This window comes from Hevea brasiliensis, chromosome 11 (genome assembly GCF_030052815.1).
Source record: "Hevea brasiliensis isolate MT/VB/25A 57/8 chromosome 11, ASM3005281v1, whole genome shotgun sequence".
Lineage (NCBI taxonomy): Eukaryota > Viridiplantae > Streptophyta > Magnoliopsida > Malpighiales > Euphorbiaceae > Hevea > Hevea brasiliensis.
Genome location: NC_079503.1, coordinates 82,935,680 through 82,954,233, shown reverse-complemented (window position 1 = coordinate 82,954,233; position 18,554 = coordinate 82,935,680). Strand labels below are relative to the sequence as shown.

Genomic DNA, 18,554 nt, shown 5'->3' with positions numbered 1-18,554 from the left:
TAGGAAAGGAGCTTCAGCACCAACATTACCTGTCTCCTTTGTTAGAAGGGAAGAAGGACAATGTTTCCATTATTAAAAAGTTAATCAATAGATGCAAGAAGTTCATGGAGCCACTTTATTACCAAATAGAAAATGGGACATAAGGACACCCAAACTCAAACTCAACTAGCAGTCTCTTTTAGCCATTGAGAATCAACATATTGAGTTTGGTGGAAAGACTCTTTAAATGCCTTCCTAGTAGCTTTCCAAAGCATTTTCTCGAGAGCAAGCCCAGGGATAAAACATGGTTTTTTCAAGCCCTGTTGGCTAAAGTAAAAAGATTAGCAATATCATCTTTCCCCTAAGAGCCATAGGATCCGCTCACAAAATCACAACCAAAAGCTATTCACAACCCTGCTTGGAGGTAGGAAGTGAAAGACCTATTCTCCAGGAAGGGGAAGAAACCTTCCCTTACCGTCTGCAACTCAACAGTAACGAGAGGCTCTGTGTTTATATCATCAATGATCAAAAAGACTATTAGATTTCAGGGTTTCGGATTTGTTACCTTCAACAAAGAGATATCAATAAAGGATACTATTGAAGTAATGGGTGATTAGAATCTTGATGGTCGCAACATTATTGTGAATGAAGCTCAGTCCTGCAGAAATAAAGGTGAAAATAATAGGTATAGTCATGGTTGGGGCAACTATGAAGGTGGATATGGTGGTAATGGTTATAGTGATGTCATGATCTTAGATATGGTAATAGTGGATCTTGTTGCTCAACAAGCATGCTGCTTTTATTGGGAACATGAGAAATTAGGAAGTAAGTGTTATGGCGCTATTCTGTATATATTTTTAATATTTGTTAAGACTTACTTTTTAATATATATCTGATTGGCGCTATTACTACTGACTCATATATATATATATGCACACACACACAAAATCTCGTCGCATATAATTTTTGCGACATAGATATAACGTTGGCAAGTGATTCTTGCAGTTTAGATCAAGGAAAAACACTTGATCCAATTGAATTAATGTTAAGTTTGGATTAAGAGGAAACACTTGATCCACATTGAATGAACGTTAAGTTTAGTTTTTTTTTTTTTCTAAAAAAAAAAAAATTCAATAGAGGCACAATAGCCAAGTAACAATTAATGGGCTACACCTTAAAAATGAAAGAAAACCAATTAGACTACTCCTAATCAGCAATGTTAATTTTGGATTAACTTAATAAGAAGGCTGAGTATAAAAAAATTCACCCATAAACTTTATCAAAAAAATCTCATAACACATTTAGCTTTTAAAACATCTCATGATACACTTCAACTCCTGCAAACTTTCCATCATATACGTCAACCCTTGTAAAAGTTAAATTAAAATACTATTCAAATCTTAGTCAGCAGATTGCTATGTTAACGCGATTAGAATTCATATTTTTTAGTTTTGGGGTCTTAAAAATATATTAATTTCATTTTACAAAAATTAAGACATGTCATTGAACATTTTAAAAATTTAAGGTACCACAGAATTTTTTTAATAAAATTCAAGTATAAATTGGTGTATTCGGCTTAACAAAGATGTTAAAATTCATGCACTTTGATTCACGTTGAACAAATGTTGATGGAAAAAAATCTTTTAGATTAATGTGTATTCTTTACGTGGGAAGTATAATTAAGGAGGAAAAAAAAATAACTAAAAGAAACATGAAAGGAACTTTTAGGAGGCATGCACGAGTGAAGTGGAATGTGATGGAAAGATCTCACGTGCACCATAGGGTAAAACACAGATGAAATCGATAATGCTGGTGATATCATAATGTTTGGCTAATCATGGTTAACTATTAATATTATCTTAATTAATCTTATAATGGAATGATCTTTTTGACCAAATTGATTTTAAGGTCAGTCGGTTAGTTTGTCGCATTTGGAAATGGTTGCCATGATTATTTGTTTGGCTTTTATTTTTATTAGGATTATTAAAATCGAAATAAATTAATTATTGCATAATGCACGAGTTTAGCCTAATTAATAATTGCTCCAAAAAGAGAAGTACCACCACACAAAGTTGTTTCTTCTTAGATTCACATAAGGATTTGTTTTGAGAAAATTAAAAGTTATGCATCTAATATAAGATCAAACTCTTATAAGAATGGATTTAATTATCGTTAGATTAAATATTTATATCGAAATATATGTAGAATTAATTAAAACATATATATATATATATATAAAGTTCATAAATTTATATGTGAAAATTTAATCTAAAAATAAATATATTTATCTTTATATGAACTCGAACTATTCATAGACCTACTCTAAAAATTATTTCTTAGGGCACTTTAATGAGTGTTGTTACGTCAATTTCATTAAGACAATAATGTATTATAGTTGGTGGACATAATTATCATTAATATCTTCACCTCATTGACTACTACAAAACCCATTTTTTTTTATTGAATTTATATTCTTGGATTACCGACATTATAGAGAAAACATGATTTGTTTTGAGGTTAATAAGATTTTGTTGTCTTGATTGATACATAAGCAATCAATAAAATATTCCTAAATGATAATGCCTTTAACACTCCTATTTTCCATCCTCCAATGATTCATGATTTTTTTTAATTAAATACTAATTAAATTTAAAATTTCACCTCCCTAAAAAGCACCCAACTAACATTGAAATTTTTTTTTTTTAATGTGTGTTCATCAAGTCTTTTTACGTTCTCATTTCCCGCTTGAGGCATTGGACGTGTAAAGTGAGATTCTCCTTGAACAATAACAAAGCTAGAATATGATAATAAGGGGACAAACTTTCATAGAATAAATTATATAATAGGCCATTTGATTTAAATTTCAAAATTAAAATAATATTTTTTTAACTTAATTTAACAAGAAATTGATATTGATTCTTTTAAGATGTTACTTTAATCAAAATCAATATTAAAATATAAAAAATATAATTCACGTCTTATATAATTTGATAGTTTACTTTCTAAAATATCATAAATAATAAAATAACAATGTCTTTTGAAATTGATTCACAATGGTAGAATGAAATTATAAGGGAAAATCTAACTAAAAAAAAAACCTAAAAGGGCCACAATATCAAGATTTTTAATAACTCTAAAAGTAAGTATAATAATATTGATTTACTCAATTACAATAAAAATAAAATTTGAGAAAAATCCATACATGAGAATCACAATAATATAATTTTAATAATATAGCTTTTAATAATTTTAAGGACCAACTCTTTAAAATTAATAAAACTTAAAAATTATGATACAAATTATCAATATTTTTTTATATTTCATTATATTTACAACAGAAATTAAAATTGAGGGTAGAAAGAATAAATTTATAAAATAAATTTGAATATTTACAAAAATAAATAAAACTATAATAATCTTTTTTATTTGGAAAGTAAAAAAAATATATATATAAATACAAAATTATTTATCTTATTCTCAATCCCACAGTTGATTTTTTTTTTAATCCTTCACCTTATTTTTATTTGACTTTATTAAACTTTTCTTAACTTTATTTCTCCTTTTTAGATGGGTTGTGATTTAAAAAAAAATAAATGAAAAAAAATTTTAACTTGTTTTTACAATACAAATAGGGCAAAAATTAAAATATTCCTTTATCTTTTTATTTAAATCAAAATTTAGGTGGCAAATCTTAAATTTAAGAAATTAAATCTTAAGTTTTAATGATATGTTTAGTAAAAAGTTAAAAATATCAAAGATTAAATATTATACTTATAAGTTTTAATTTTTAAAAAGAGTAATTATTAGCCTAAGACTCCCTATGTTAATATTTAATTCTCTAAAAGGTATAAATATTAATATTGTAAAAATTAAATTAGTTTTTTTAAATATCGACATAATGTTAATGAGGAGTTAAAATGTATAAGGTAATAATTATTTTTTATTAATTTTATACCAAATTGTTAAAATTTTTAAATTTAATATTTCACATGTAGTAATTTTTTAAAAAATAAAAAATATGAGGGCAATTGCCTTCCTTGTCTAACATATAGCTTCACCTCTGTACGTAGTTTATCAACTATGCGGATTAAACGTTAAATATGTCTTGATAAAATTATTGTAATTTTATTAAAGAATGTGTCTTATTACTGAATCACTTGTGTACAAATCTTAAAAAAAAAAAAATGCTGCCTGATCATTCTACAAGATATAGGGCACGTTCACGATTATACCAAAATAGCTTTAGTACTAATATTGATTTTCTTATTCATTCTATAATATAAATTGGTCAAATAGAAATGTAAATTATTAAATGTTGTGCATTGCCTGAATTAATTAATACACTGCAGCAATAGACATAACTCAGTGACAATTACATGCAAATTGAATTTTGAATACTCAGATTCTACTATCCTCTCATATATGTATAACAAAAAAATTATTAATACACTATAATCAATAGACTTTTTTTTTAAATAACAATAATTCTAGTAATAATATTATATAAACCCTTAATTTTTATTTTTTTTTTCCTTTTCTTGCCCATCTAAATGATTATTTTTCCAAGTGAAATACCATAATTCAGCCATGTCATCACAATATCTATGTTTATATTTTGGTTATAACTTTTCCCAGTTAGTGAATACTGATCGAAGGCAACCATCAACCATGTGCAGGTACGCCACCATGTAACCAAATGCCCTCTCAACACACTCTCCGAACCCAGCCAAGGATCTCAGGTTCTCAACCATCTCAAACCCCACGCCTCTCATTCTCTCGAACGCGAGTGTAAACTACTCCTACATCACTAACCTCAACTGTCTACAGTATCCTATGATATGAAGCGTGCATTGACGTAACTTGCAGGTAACTTGAAGAATGGAATGGTCCCCTACATCGAGTAAAGGTTTTTCGCTTTTTTCAGAGCAACCCTCGACTCTTACGCGGGTGGCTATGCTGCTACCATCTCTGCTCTCCTTTCTGCCACTTTCTCAGCCTTTCATCGTACTTTTCAGTCGTGTCAATCAAACTTCCCACGCGCCCCAATGCTCATGTTTTCTGTACGTACCCCACTTTTCCTGGCACTCTCCGACCGTACACGTGTTCTCTTGTGTGATTTTTATATTTCGAAAGCAAAATTTATCTATTTTTGAAAAATTATTAGACCCCATGAGAGGAATTCGATAAAATTCTGAAGAGAAATGCACCAATTTCTTACAGCCTTATGTTTTTTATGCCAGAAACACTTGATCCTGTCAAATTCCGACAGGGATAGAAGACATTGAAAAGGATAAGGGGGTGGGTAAAGGTGAAGCCCAATGGGCTAGTGAGATATAAAAAGAAAAAGTAGGTCGAGTGGATAACATGGCTGGGGCCTGGATTGGGTGTCTGAATTGGGTAAAATTTTGTAAGCATGTGTGTTTTATTGGTAGTTTGGTACTACGTAGCAGATGATCTCGAAAACCGACCCAGTCTGGTTGGATTTAAAAGTAGCAGTACTCTTATCCCAAGATGTGGGTTGACACGTGGCGGAACTTGGTGATGTATGTAGGACCTCAACTAGGATTTGCCAAAAGGATCTAGACCGGTCCTTATTGGATCAGAGGCTGTCGGCTACTCATGACGTTGAGTTGCCACCGATCGTACGGCCCAAAAGTTTAATTAGTCTGTCACTGCGTTTAATCGCACTTGCTTACATCCTGTTTTTTTTTTAACCAGATTAATTCAATTAAATTAAATCTAAACAATGTTCGAGCTAAATTAAATCCCATAATACTGTAAATTAATTAATTCAATTCTAATTAAATTATGTGAAATCATGTGATGATAATTTCCTTTAAATAATTATAAAATTTATGTTTAAAATTAAGTTTTAATCTTTTGAAGGATTTAGGGATATTTATCTCTAAATTCACAAAATCATACTTAATTTTTATTTTTTTAAGTAATAAATTGGGTTAAGTTTTAAAAGTTAATTTTTTTTATTTTAAATATGAGATTTAATTAAAGTATTATAAAATTTCACATTTCGATAAGAGGTAAAATATTTAAAAATTATTTGAATTTAAATTTGTTTTCTTGAAGTGAGTTATTATGGAATTTATTAATATATATTATTTTGATAGAGGATTGGCAACTCGAACTTTACTCTTAAAAAAAGACGTAGAATTAAAGAGGGAGCGAGTCAAAATTTATTATTTTTAAATGGAAATTTTTAGAAACAAATTAATAAAATTAGTTATTAAAATAAATTTTTAATAATTTAAATACATGTACAAAATTTTGAAATTCCACATATAATATTTAAAAAAATAAAAAGAGGATTAATTAAAAAAAATTGAGGGATAGATCCTTTTACCCACGGTATGAGTCTACCTGCTAGGTGACTATCATATATACCTTTAGTCATTGGATCAATCTAAATTAAGCCATTGATAATTTGATATATTGTTTATTTCTTTAACATTTTACATTTTAATCTTGTAGTTTTCGAATTGTAAGACTTTTTGATCTTATTGTTATATGGTTTGTTATAAATCTAAAATAATTGCAATAAATATATATATTATTGACTATATAATTTTAGGATTCTCAATTAATGGAGCGTTTAATAAACTTTTTATAATTTTTTAATATAGATTCAATAAACTAAGGCTATACTTGACAGAACGTAATATAATGTAATATAATCAATTATGTGATGAAATTGAAGTTAATGTACTCAAAATTATAATGTAATATAATTGTCATTATATTATTATGTTTGATTGCAAAATAAAAATATAAACAGTGCAATCAATGATAATTTTTGTTTTAATATTTAATTAATTTATAATGTTATTAATAAGTAGTAATAATTGTAGAAATTGATAGTCAAGTGTTAGTTGTAGTTAAGTGAAGGTGTTAGCAGTAACGATAATGATAGTTAATTGGTGGTGGCAAGGTGAAGGTAGCGGTGACAGCGATAACGATGGCTAAATGGTGATAGTAGTAATCAAGTAATGGTGGTGATAAAGATAATAGTGACAAAATAGTGGAGGTGGTGGCAAGATATGAGTAGTGGTGTGGCTGAATAGTGGTAGTGATTGTGATATTGACATTAAATAAAAAAAAAATCAAAACAAACAATAATGATTATATTTATTTTTGTATGTAATGATTCTTATATTATTTTTAAGTATAATTTATTGTATTACATAATTATCATTTTAATATATTAATTTTTTTTATGTTATCAAATAATGTAATTAAATATTTAATATAATTATAATTTTAATTATGTTATATAAAACATGACCTAAATTAATAGAGTTAAAAGGAAATTAATTGAACGGATTGTAATTTAGAGGCTAAAGCATACCCTCGTAGTTGAAAAGCGAAATTAGGGTTTTAGACTTTTTTTTTGTTTCTCCCTTTTTTCCTCCTTTCTCTGTTTTTTTGTTTTGTATGAAGCGATTGCAAAGAGGGCCTAACAGGCTAATTGAAAACAACAAGCCACCAACCAACAAATTTAAGATTGGCCATTGTTTATTACTCAATAATTAAGTTGCGTAAACTATAATTTAATTCTTAAAATTTAATTAAATTTATAATTTAATTTTTATAATTTGAAAATTAAGTAATTTAGTATTTGATATTTTAATAAACCTAGAAGTTAATTTCTACCATTATAATTATCATTAATTTCCTGGCAAACTTATCAAAAATAATCAAAATACCTTAACTTTATTTTTAAGCTGAAAAAATTTAGTCTATAAATTTTTAAAATTATAAGGACTAAGTTGTATAGTTTACTAAATATCAGAAATTAAATTGTTAATAAAATAAAATCTACGAACTAAATTGTTTTCAGAACAAAAATAAAATTAAAGATATTTTGGTAATTTTTGTTATAATTAATGGCAATTTAAATAGGATTTTAATAGTAAAGACTAATTTATATGATTATTCAAATATTAAATACTAAATTACTTAATTTTAATATTCTATCGACTAAGTTATGAGTTTAACTAAACTTCATATATTAAATTATAATTTACCCAAGAAGAGAATTGTGATTCTGACTTCAAACCAAATTGCATAATCAAAGTTGGGTCCTTGCTGTGGAGGTGATGCAATGGAAAGTTTACTTCACCAGAAGTTCAAAAATGGATTGAAAATAGCTTTGTTTAATAATAAGGCATCTTTTTCTCATTTGGCATCCACCACTGGACATAATGCAATGCCATCATTCTTTTCTAATAAAGAAAATATAAGGATAAATTATTAGAAATTTCTTGAGCTTACATTGTCAACATATATTATTATTATTATTATTATTATTATTATTATTATTATTATTATTATTATTAATGAATGTATGTATATTTAAATTGATATATTTTATTTTAATAATATTAAAATTTTCTTAAAATTATAATGTTTTGAGTATAAATTTCAGTCACAATTATATAAATCCTCTCTTCAAAGCAAGAAAGTCTACAATTGCAAGGCAAAGATGAATGTTGTGTTGAAGAATAGATCAAAAGGTGGTGTGTGATGCTGAATCTATATAGAGTGTATGGAATTGCGTGTTAAAATATTCTTTAATAATTATCCTTTATATATACTTTCTTTATTAGTTAAGTTAAATTTATTGCTTCATTGAAAAAAAAAACATTTATAAGAAAAAAATTAATTTAATTATCAGATCATCATATTATTTCTGGCATGATTTTTATTTTTTAAAATAAATTTTATTTTTTAAAATTGAAAAAATTAAATTCTTTCTCCCTATTAAATTTCTAAATACGGTATACAAAGTGAAGTTTACTTAATTTATTCTATAAATAAATTTATAATCTTTTTTTTCGATCAAATAACACTAATTCATTAATAGTTTTGATCTTTGAGTTTTGCTTTATATTAAATTTTAATTTTTAGATTTTAAGAAATAAATTATTTAATCCCTTTAATTTTAATATATAGAATAATTTAGTGCTTTTAATTTTAATATTTATAATAATTTTATCCATTAACAGAATGATTAAATTATTTTATATATTAAAATTATAGGGACTAAAATGTGATATAGAAAAATTTAGATATAAAATAATTAATTTTCACAAATTTAGATACTAAATGCAATATAATGCAAAATACATTGACTAAATAATTAATTTCTCAAAATTTAGGGACTAAAAGTGCAATTTAGGATAAAATTTAGGGATCAAATAGTAAATTTTATAGCCCCATTCTAAATAAAAAATTAGCCAAATGGTAATTACCAACCAGTCAAGCAACAAAAACAAATGACAAACATTCCATTGGTATAGATAAAAATTAAAGCTAAGATCAAAGAAAGGATATAGAAATTGGGAAGGAGAAAATCCTTGAATTGACTGGTAGAGAATTGGTTCACAGAGAAACTTGATCAATTGAACCAATTGTTAAAATTATTTGGCTCCAACTAGAAGTTCTTTCAACGTCAAACGGCTACCTCAGATAATCCCTCCAACCCTTTTGACCATCTGGCCTCCGGCGGCCGATACCGGTGCAACGGAGTTGAATTGGTGTCAATGTAATGGAGGATGATGACCATAATAACAGAAGAAACAAACATGGCTATGGGACCAAAAAACCACAGTAGCAAATCAAGAGCAAAATACAATGCTCTAAGTCCAAGTGACCAAAAATCACCTCCCCTTATGACTGCCGCCTCCACAATTTTCACAGGTATGTCACTATCTGGTGTGCTTATGAGATAGTTTGCATGCACAAAATGCCTTGCAGATTGAACAAGGCATGAGAAAGCTAGGAGAAAACAGGTGAGGAGGCTTATGTACTCGATGGAAATGGTGGTGGTCTTGTATCACCATAGACTAATTCACTTTGGAAAATGTTATCAGATGAGTTTCCTAGCCAGGCTCCTATAAGCGAGCTGAGAGTTAAGGAGACTGAAGCTAGGAAAGTTGCTGCTGATGTATTGGAAGCTATTACAGATAGAGCAATGCCAACATCCTTTTTGTCTGCCTGCAAAGAAATACCTAAGCTTGGTAAGGATCCATAATTTAATTTCCAAGAGAGACAGAGAGATATATATTGACCTGCATTATTCTCTCAACCCAAGCTCTTTTGTCATTGTTGTCAAAGCCCATGACTGGTGTGAGGGAGATTAAGGTACCTGTATAGAAGGAAGAGGTGATAAGCAAACATGATCAGCAAGCCACAAGGAACCAATATCAAATCAAGATAATCCTTCTGGAAAGCCATGTTTTTTTTCTCTCCAAATGAAATGATAACGAATGGGCTCAAGAGTTTTATGATTCTTGAAATTTTGGTTTTATCATAAATTTCCTGCCATAAGAGGATTTGTTGGTGTGAGCAGTTGTTTATGGCAAATTTGACTTCCTTCAGTTGGGCTGCAACGACAAGTTGCAATCTTTTATGTCCAATGATCATATGGATTCAGAAGGCATTTAGTCAATAAGTTATTAAGAAAATTATTTAAGAAATGTTACTGCTCAGAGTAAAATTACCGTAAATGGGGAAGACATGCTGGAAATACGATGGAAAATTCTGACTTTTCTCTGCGTACATGAGGGATATATGATGACTTCTTGCAAATCAAGGATAGTACTGGAGCCATCTCCAGGGTTGTGAGATTTCGAGTACGAGCCTCAGATGATGCAATTATACGAAAAAAAAAAAAAAGGGTGAACTTCAATTGGGTAGCGTGTTTAATAAGAAACTAGCTCCATTGTCAACTTAGACCAAAGAATATGCCAGTTAATCAACAAAATCATGCTAAGCAGGTTCGGTTGCTTCTAATCAAGGAAACAATACTGTCAACTCCTTAACTCTTATATATTCTTAAGAAAAAGATAAAATAATCTGCCAGAACATGATTCTGCAATTGCAGCTCATTACTCAATGCTCCAATTTTACAAGTCAAGACAGAACTGAAGGTAACACTGACAAATAAGATCAGGAAAATGAGATCATTTTATTCCACATTTTTCTTCCTCAAATATGAATAATTACATTTACAATAGACTTGAAATGGGAAGAATTGTGCATCTAGAATGAAAATTTATTGGGATGATTCTCAATAGCTAAATTAATCTGCCTTGGACCTTTGGTATCTTACCCTTTTGAGTATCTGCCTCCAAATAGATATTGTGCAATGTAACAGTGTAAATGTCATGGTAATACAGGACTATTACCATGAGAATAGAGGAAACAAACATGGGTATTGGACCCAAAAACCAAAGGACCATAATAAGAGCAAAATAAAGAGCTCTAATCCCAAATAACCAAAAATCACCCCCTTTTGTGAGTGCAAACTGCAACTTCTTCACATGTGTTTTGCTGTCTGGTGAGCTAATTAGATAGTTTGCATGAACTAAATGCCTTGCAGCCTGAACGAAGCCTGAAAAAGCAACAAGTAAACAGGCGAGGAGGCTTACGTCCTTGAGAAAAATGGTGAGTGGACTTGTATCACCATAAATGCTTATGCTTTGAAGCATATTATTGGCTGAACTACTTCCAAGCCAGGTTCCAATAAGAGAACAGAGAGTTAGAGAGATTGTTGCCAAGTAAGTTGCTGCTGTTGTGTTGCTTGAGATCACATTTACAGCTCTATCATAAGCATTTTCATCAGCCTGTGTGCATCAATTGATAAAAGATAAGCAAAATCTAAGCCAAGAAGCAAACTTTTGGTTAAGAAGAAAAGGAGAGAGAAGTATTATTTGGCCTACCACAACTGATTGAACCCATTCTTTCTTGTCTTTGTTCTCTAGGCCAATGACTGTAGAGTCAGAATCATTGAGGTGTTTGTAAAGAAGAAAAATATGATAGGCAAATATGATCAGCAACCCACCTGGGACCAAGATCAAATCAAGGTACTGCTTGTGGAAATCCATCTCTCAGAGGATTTTGAGGTGTTGAAGCTGACATTACTTCCTATATAAGAGGAATTCAGGAAATTATCAGCCCTTTTTTTTTTTTTTTATTTATCTCGAACTTAATTTAATCAAACGTGATTAGGGAGAAAACGTGCAATATTTTATTTCTTGACGCAAGTGGATAAGTATAATATTTTACTTAAGACACCGAAATGAGTTGTTTTTAGGGTGTCAGTGGCGGAGGAAGAGAGGGATAATTAGAAGATTTCTAATATGCATATATATTATTTTTAAATAATTTTTTTATTTTAATTATTGATCTCTTTTAAATAATTTTTATTATTTTATTATGATATAAATATTGTGAAATATTTAAATTTTTTATTTTTATTCTATATTTAATAAATTTTATAACATTGGCAAACTCAATTTTTTTTAATTTAACTATACTTTATTTCAAACATATAAACAATGATTGTAATTATTTTTTTAAATTAATTTTATATTTAACATTAATTTAGTGATAGAGTTAAAAATTTTATTCAATGGAGTCATTTATTTAATTATTCAATTTTAAATATATAAATATATATATTAAATTTTTAATAATTAAAATAATGATTACAAACTAGGAACATTTTTCTTCTTATTTATGTTATTTAATAGAATTTAAATATAAAATATTTTTATGTATATCTCAAAATTTTATATATAATTTAAAATATTAAAATCCACATTTTATAAATAAATTATTTTTTAGAAAAATAAATTACACTATTACTTGAATTCTTTTTATATATATTAATTTAAAATATAAAATTGACTCAATTTTATTTTTTATTAATTTAAAAAAAAATTTATTGAAAATTATTAAAAATATTTTATACATTTTAAAATTTTTTATAAAGTTTAGTGCATTAATTTATCACTTTCAAAAATATGTAGCCAACGAGGTAGAGATTCTTCTTGTAGCACTGAACATTTTTCAGCTTTAATTATTATTATTTTTTTTTTTTTACATTCGGTTTCAATTAATTTTTTTTAAAATTTTAATTTCTAATTTAATTTAATTAGGATTTTTTTTTTCAAATTCCAAAATCTAAAAAGCCCTTACTAGCACTCACTCTCACCTAGATTGAGGCGGAGCCAGGAAATTAAGTCAGATTATTTTTTTTAATTTAAAAAAATATTATATATAATAATAAACTATTTACTAAAAAAATATAATTATGAATACAAATTTTCTATATATAATAACAATTAAATTAAAAAAGAAAATAATTTCATAAACTAATAAATTTTTTTTATAATATTAAATTTATAATCTCCCATTTAATTTCACAATTGAGTCATCACAATTTTTATTATAGAAAAGACTCTTTCAACACTTATAGTTATAAGAGGTAATATCGATATTAATTTTATTATCAAACAAATTAATAAATACATTAAATTTTTATATATTAAATGTCAATTATTAAAATATTAAGTATAATAATTATTAGTCTAAATGTCAATTACTGTGCCATAATTGTCAAAATGATAGATTTAAATTTATAAAAGATATTTTAATGAGTAAAAAAATATTTTAGTAGGTTATATAAGTAATTCAAATATATATATATATATATATATATATATATATATATATATATATATGAGAAAATTAAAAAAAAAAATTTGAGTGGGTCAACCTTGCCTATATCCTTGTTAGAGATGGCAATAGGTAGAGTATCCGTAAAAATAATTTTACTCAAACTCGAACATGATTAATATTTTCAAAATCTGAATTTGTCCCAAACTCGATTAAAATTTATTCTTAACTATCCGAACTCATCTCAAACCTAATTCTTATTATCCGAAAAATACCCGAACCCTTTAAATTTTATACATTTAATTAATAATTTATATAAAAAATTATTTTTATTAATAATTTATATTTTAAAAATTTAATAATTTCATAAAATATTTCAATTTTATTTTATATAAAATAAAATATATAAAAATTTATAAATATTATTATAAAAAATATATATTTTATATTTAATTAAATATTTATATAAACGGGTTCTGTAACACCCCTAATTTTTAAATTTATTATTTTTAGGTAAATATTGATATTTTATTTTATTTGAATTTTAGGAAATTATTTGAAATTTTTCGGATTTTAGAAATCGGGTTTAATTTTTTGAAAATATAAACTTTGATGATTTTTAAAAATTAATTTAAAGACCACGTGGCAAAACTAAAAATATATTTGGAGTCTATGATTTTTTCTGAGTTTTCTAGAATTTTTTTTAGAATTTTTGGACCTCATTTTCAGTCCCAAGGTAGAGTAAAAATTCAAAATTTTGTATCATGAATCGAACCGGTCGACTCGAACCGGACCGGTCGAATCGGGCCGGCTCCTTTTCTTCTTCTTCTTCCTTTCCCGCGCGCGTTCTCCTTCTTCTCTCTCTCTCTCCCGTTTTCTCTCTCCTCCCACCCCAGCCCACCGGCCAGCCGCCTCTTCCACCACACTAGCCCGTCGGCGCACCTCCCTACCGCTACCGAGCGGCAATCGCCGCGACGGCGAGCGCGACGACGCGACGCCGCGAAGCGCCACGCCGCCTTCCGTGCCGAAATCCGGCAGATCCGGCCACCAATCGGGCCGGGTCTTGTGTCTAAACCCATCTACTCGTCGAGAGCTTTCCATAGACACCAAGAACACTGAAATCCATCAAGCGGTTTGTCCAATTTTTGCCCGGGAAGTTTTAGCCCATTTTGGTTTTTGGGCTAGATTTCTCGCAAACCGTGAATCCCACGAGAAAACCGAGAGTACCAGAGCGTTCCACTCGTCGAGAGCTTCGCGGCGATATAAATTTCAAATTTTTCCGATACCGTTTTTCGGTGGGTCCCACGGAACTTCGTAGTATTTTTTCGAGCACTAAATAAGCTTAGAAAATTTCGTAAAATTTATGTACTAACCCTCCTGTTGTGAGCTTCGTGTAGATATCTTCAATTCCCAGAAATTCGACAGTTGTCCGAATCTGTGAATTTCCGGCCAGACAGACCAGCTACCGGAAAAGTCTCCGAATTGGATCGAGGTTTTGGCTACCCACCATTGTCAGACGTCCTGAGCTCGTCCCAAAAGTCGGAATCGGCATAGGTAAACTCGAACCTTACTTTATCGTAATTTTCTAGTGCTTAAATGGGATTAAAAATCCATAAAATATTCGTGGTAGCTCAGAAATTATAATTCTTTTTGCAATAGCCTAGTAATATTGCTAAGGACTGCGGGGCAAAGTTTTAGAATTTTTAGAGCTTATTTGGGTAGTTTTTGCAAAAATGATCAATTATAAGGACTAAACTGTAAATTTACATATTATGATTGAGGATTATTTAGATGGGCCCAGGAGGGGCTGTGTGATGTGATTGAGTTGTAAGTGTATGGTTGGTGAATATAGAAGTGCATTTTGAACCCTTTTGCAGGTTGGGCAGATCCTAGGTATAGGGGAGACTCTGCCGGATTTTCGATACGACTTAGGACGTATTTTGTATTTTCTTGGTTTGTATTGAGTCAATTGTATTAAATAATTGTAATGTAACTGTCAGGTGAGCCGGGACAGCCTTCTTCCTCCGCTCAGCCGCCACAGTGACCGCTGTCAAGTCTGTGAGTAAAATATTAATTTTAATTGTAATTTCGATATTATTATATGTTTAAGCATGCCCATGCATCACTTATATGTATGTATCTATGTAGTTAAACTCTAGGCACGTTTTATATTGCATTCATAACTGTTAAAGTGTCAAGGATGTTGTTGTGGTAATTTGGAGCAGTGTGCATGCGTTGGCGTGCGTGAGATGTGGTGTTGACTATAGATAGGACGGGTAGACACGGCTTGAGATCTTCGCTGGGACCCGGTCCTTTTGAGTAGACACGGCTTGAGTTTTTTGCTGGGACCCCGATTTGGTTATTAAGTGGAAGTACGAGCTGAGTTCTTCGCTGGCACAGGTTGGATTAAGAGAGCTATATAGGGGATCAGCTCCCATATATGTATTGTTTGATATTACTGGGTGTGTGAGTGCTCCAAATTACCTTTTTGCTGTTATGATGTGAAATTATTGCTGATATTGCATTTCACTCTACAGGGAGCATTAGCTTTAGATAGTTATAGAGATTATAGTTAAAATTAATATTTTACTCTCTGAGTCGAATGCTCACTTTTGTTCAATATTTTTTCAGGCCACAGGAGGATATTTTTGAGGTTAATCTACTTTTCTCCCTCGCGGGTCGTCTATTCATGTTTGTGGAATTCTATAAACTTCTAGAATTTCTGCATGTGTTAGCAATATTTATTTGAATTGGGTCTGTAATATAAATTGTTATTTTGGATATGTAAACTTATTATTTTATACATGTTGATGGACTGGATGAGGTAGCTGAGCTCCCATTTATTTTTATGTTGTATGAGTATGTGGAGGGTGAGCTGAGCTTCCCACTTGATTATACAATGTGTTTACAGGTCGGGTGAGTCAAAAAATCCCCGTTGAAAGATCAATTTTATGGCCGGACTCTGTTTGGTTGAATTCTTGAAATTGGGCCCAAATGGGCCTTAGAGTTGGGTTAAGGAATAATTAAGCTTACTACGGGCCTCGAGGGTTTTAGGCTGGCCTAGGTCCTAGTATCGGTCCGGCCCATAAGTTAGGTCGTGACAGGTTCGAGTAACTGATACCCGATATATAAAATTCAAACTCAAACCAAATCTATTATGAGTATTAAATTTTAAACCTAAACCCATTTCAAACCCGATTATATACTATCCAAACCCGTCCTATTAGGTCCATTCAGATCAAATATCAAAAAAACACAACCCATTGCCATCCCTAATCCTTCCTTCTTGGTGTCTCAACTTTATCATAATCCCGGATTACTCCCTCTCTCGGCACACATGTCACCACCGTTCATCTTCCTCCTAGCTCCTCGGCGTCCCCACTCCTCAGCTCACCTTGCCCCACCCCTGCGTGGCTGCCTCATTGCCACAGTCTGTGTAATGTGTGCGCGTGTCGAGAAGGAGGAGCGTTTTTTGTTTAGAGAGATCGGTAATATTCTTATATTTTGTTAAAAGGTGAGTTCCTTCCCTATTTATGTATACGTGGATGATCTTAATCAATTCAAAAAAAATTAAATAATTATTTAAAAATATTTATGTACAATGATTTTAAAAAATTAACCCTATTATAATAAAGGAAGATTCTACTATAACTTTGTTTTTTTTATAAAGTAAAATTACAATTACATGAATTGATAAATTCTAATTTAATGGTGAAAAGAATAAAGTAAAAATAAAATAAAATAAACATAGAAGACACTTAAAATAAAATAAAAAAATAATATATATTCAAAAATTTTAAATAAGATAAATTTTAAATATATTATTTTATAATAATTTAATTTTTAATGAAGAAAAATATGAAAAAACTTTTTTTTTATTGATAGGTTAATACACTTTTTCAAGTTTTCCCTTGCTTTACATGAACATTTAAAGCTTATTTTTTCTTTAAAAAATAAAAATAAAAAACAAAAAATTGTTTTTATAAGTAAACATGCTAATTTTTTTTTAAAAAAACTAAAAATAAAAAAAATATTTTCCACAAGTAAATAATCCAGTTTTGATTTTGAAAAATAACACATATGAATATGAAAATTTATTTCCCAAATTTTTAGAATTATTTAAAAAAAAAAAAACCTTAGTTTCCCACTACATTTGAAAAACTAGGTTATGTAAACATGAAACACTGTTATTCAATTTTCTTAAATTTGTTTCAAAAAATTACCATAATTTTTTACAAGTGAATAGAACCATCTATTTATTTGTAGAAAATAGTTCTCTATTTTTTATTTTTTAAAAAAAATCTTATTTTTATTTTCTATAAAAAAATTAAAAAAATTAAAAAATATATTTATCTGTTAATAATAGAAAACAATTTTTTAATTACAAAATTAAAAGAAAACTAATCATATATTTCAAAATTAAAAAAATAAATCGTTATAAAATATATTAAAAACTTATTTTACTTTTGATTTTTCTAATATATTTTTTATTTAATTTATAATAACTTGATTAATTTTTTATTATAAATAAACATTTTCATTTAGCAAATATGACTTTTATTATAAAGAAAATAGTAAAAAAATAACTTAAAAACTGTTTTATAAATTTTAATTAAATTTAAAAAATTAGAAAATCAGTTGTCATTTAAAAAATTAGCATGTGTGAACAGAAATTTATTTTCTCCAATTTAAAAAAAAAATTATCTCAATTTTTCATAAGTGTCGTGTGATGTTATGTGGGCTAAGTCAGCCACCATTCTTTTAATGGGCTACCTTATTCTCTTCTTCGTAGACGAGTTAACTGGGAAAAAATAGCATGGGATTTGGGCTGTAGGAGAATCATGCCTGATCATGGGCCTTGTTTGATAAAACATAAAAAATTTGACTAATTATTAAATATAGTATTCTCCCTCTCATGAAAAAAATACTCTCCTTATAATATATAAAAGGTAGATCCCACATGATCGTGAAAGAAGATTATGTACACCGAGTGCATCTAGTAATTTCTCTAAAAATTTTGATTAGACTTGATTTATCACGAAGGATTTATTTATTAAATCTTATATATCTATGCCTAAGTTTTATGATGGAACAAA

The 18,554-nt window shown here is 28.7% G+C and overlaps 1 protein-coding gene and 1 pseudogene across 1 annotated transcript; both read right to left on the bottom strand.

The window, feature by feature from the left end:
• Positions 1 to 9,192: 9,192 nt before the first annotated feature.
• Positions 9,193 to 10,485, bottom strand: LOC110650962 (uncharacterized; annotated as a pseudogene).
• Positions 10,486 to 10,944: 459 nt separating this feature from the next.
• LOC110650967 (uncharacterized) lies at positions 10,945 to 11,936 on the bottom strand. The gene is made up of 2 exons (XM_021806139.2): positions 11,718 to 11,936; positions 10,945 to 11,621 (listed from the first exon to the last, which is right to left on the bottom strand). The coding sequence occupies exons 1-2, from the start codon at positions 11,880 to 11,882 to the stop codon at positions 11,073 to 11,075; spliced, it is 714 nt and encodes a 237-aa protein (XP_021661831.2). The 5' UTR covers positions 11,883 to 11,936; the 3' UTR covers positions 10,945 to 11,072.
• Positions 11,937 to 18,554: the final 6,618 nt, after the last annotated feature.

Excerpts from the sequence above, each read along its gene's own strand:
- LOC110650967 (XM_021806139.2), bottom strand. The coding sequence starts at position 11,882 with ATGGATTTCCACAAGCAGTACCTTGATTTGATCTTGGTCCCAGGTGGG. Across the intron at positions 11,622-11,717 it reads AATGGGTTCAATCAGTTGTG|GCTGATGAAAATGCTTATGA; the intron begins GTAGGCCAAATA and ends TGATGCACACAG.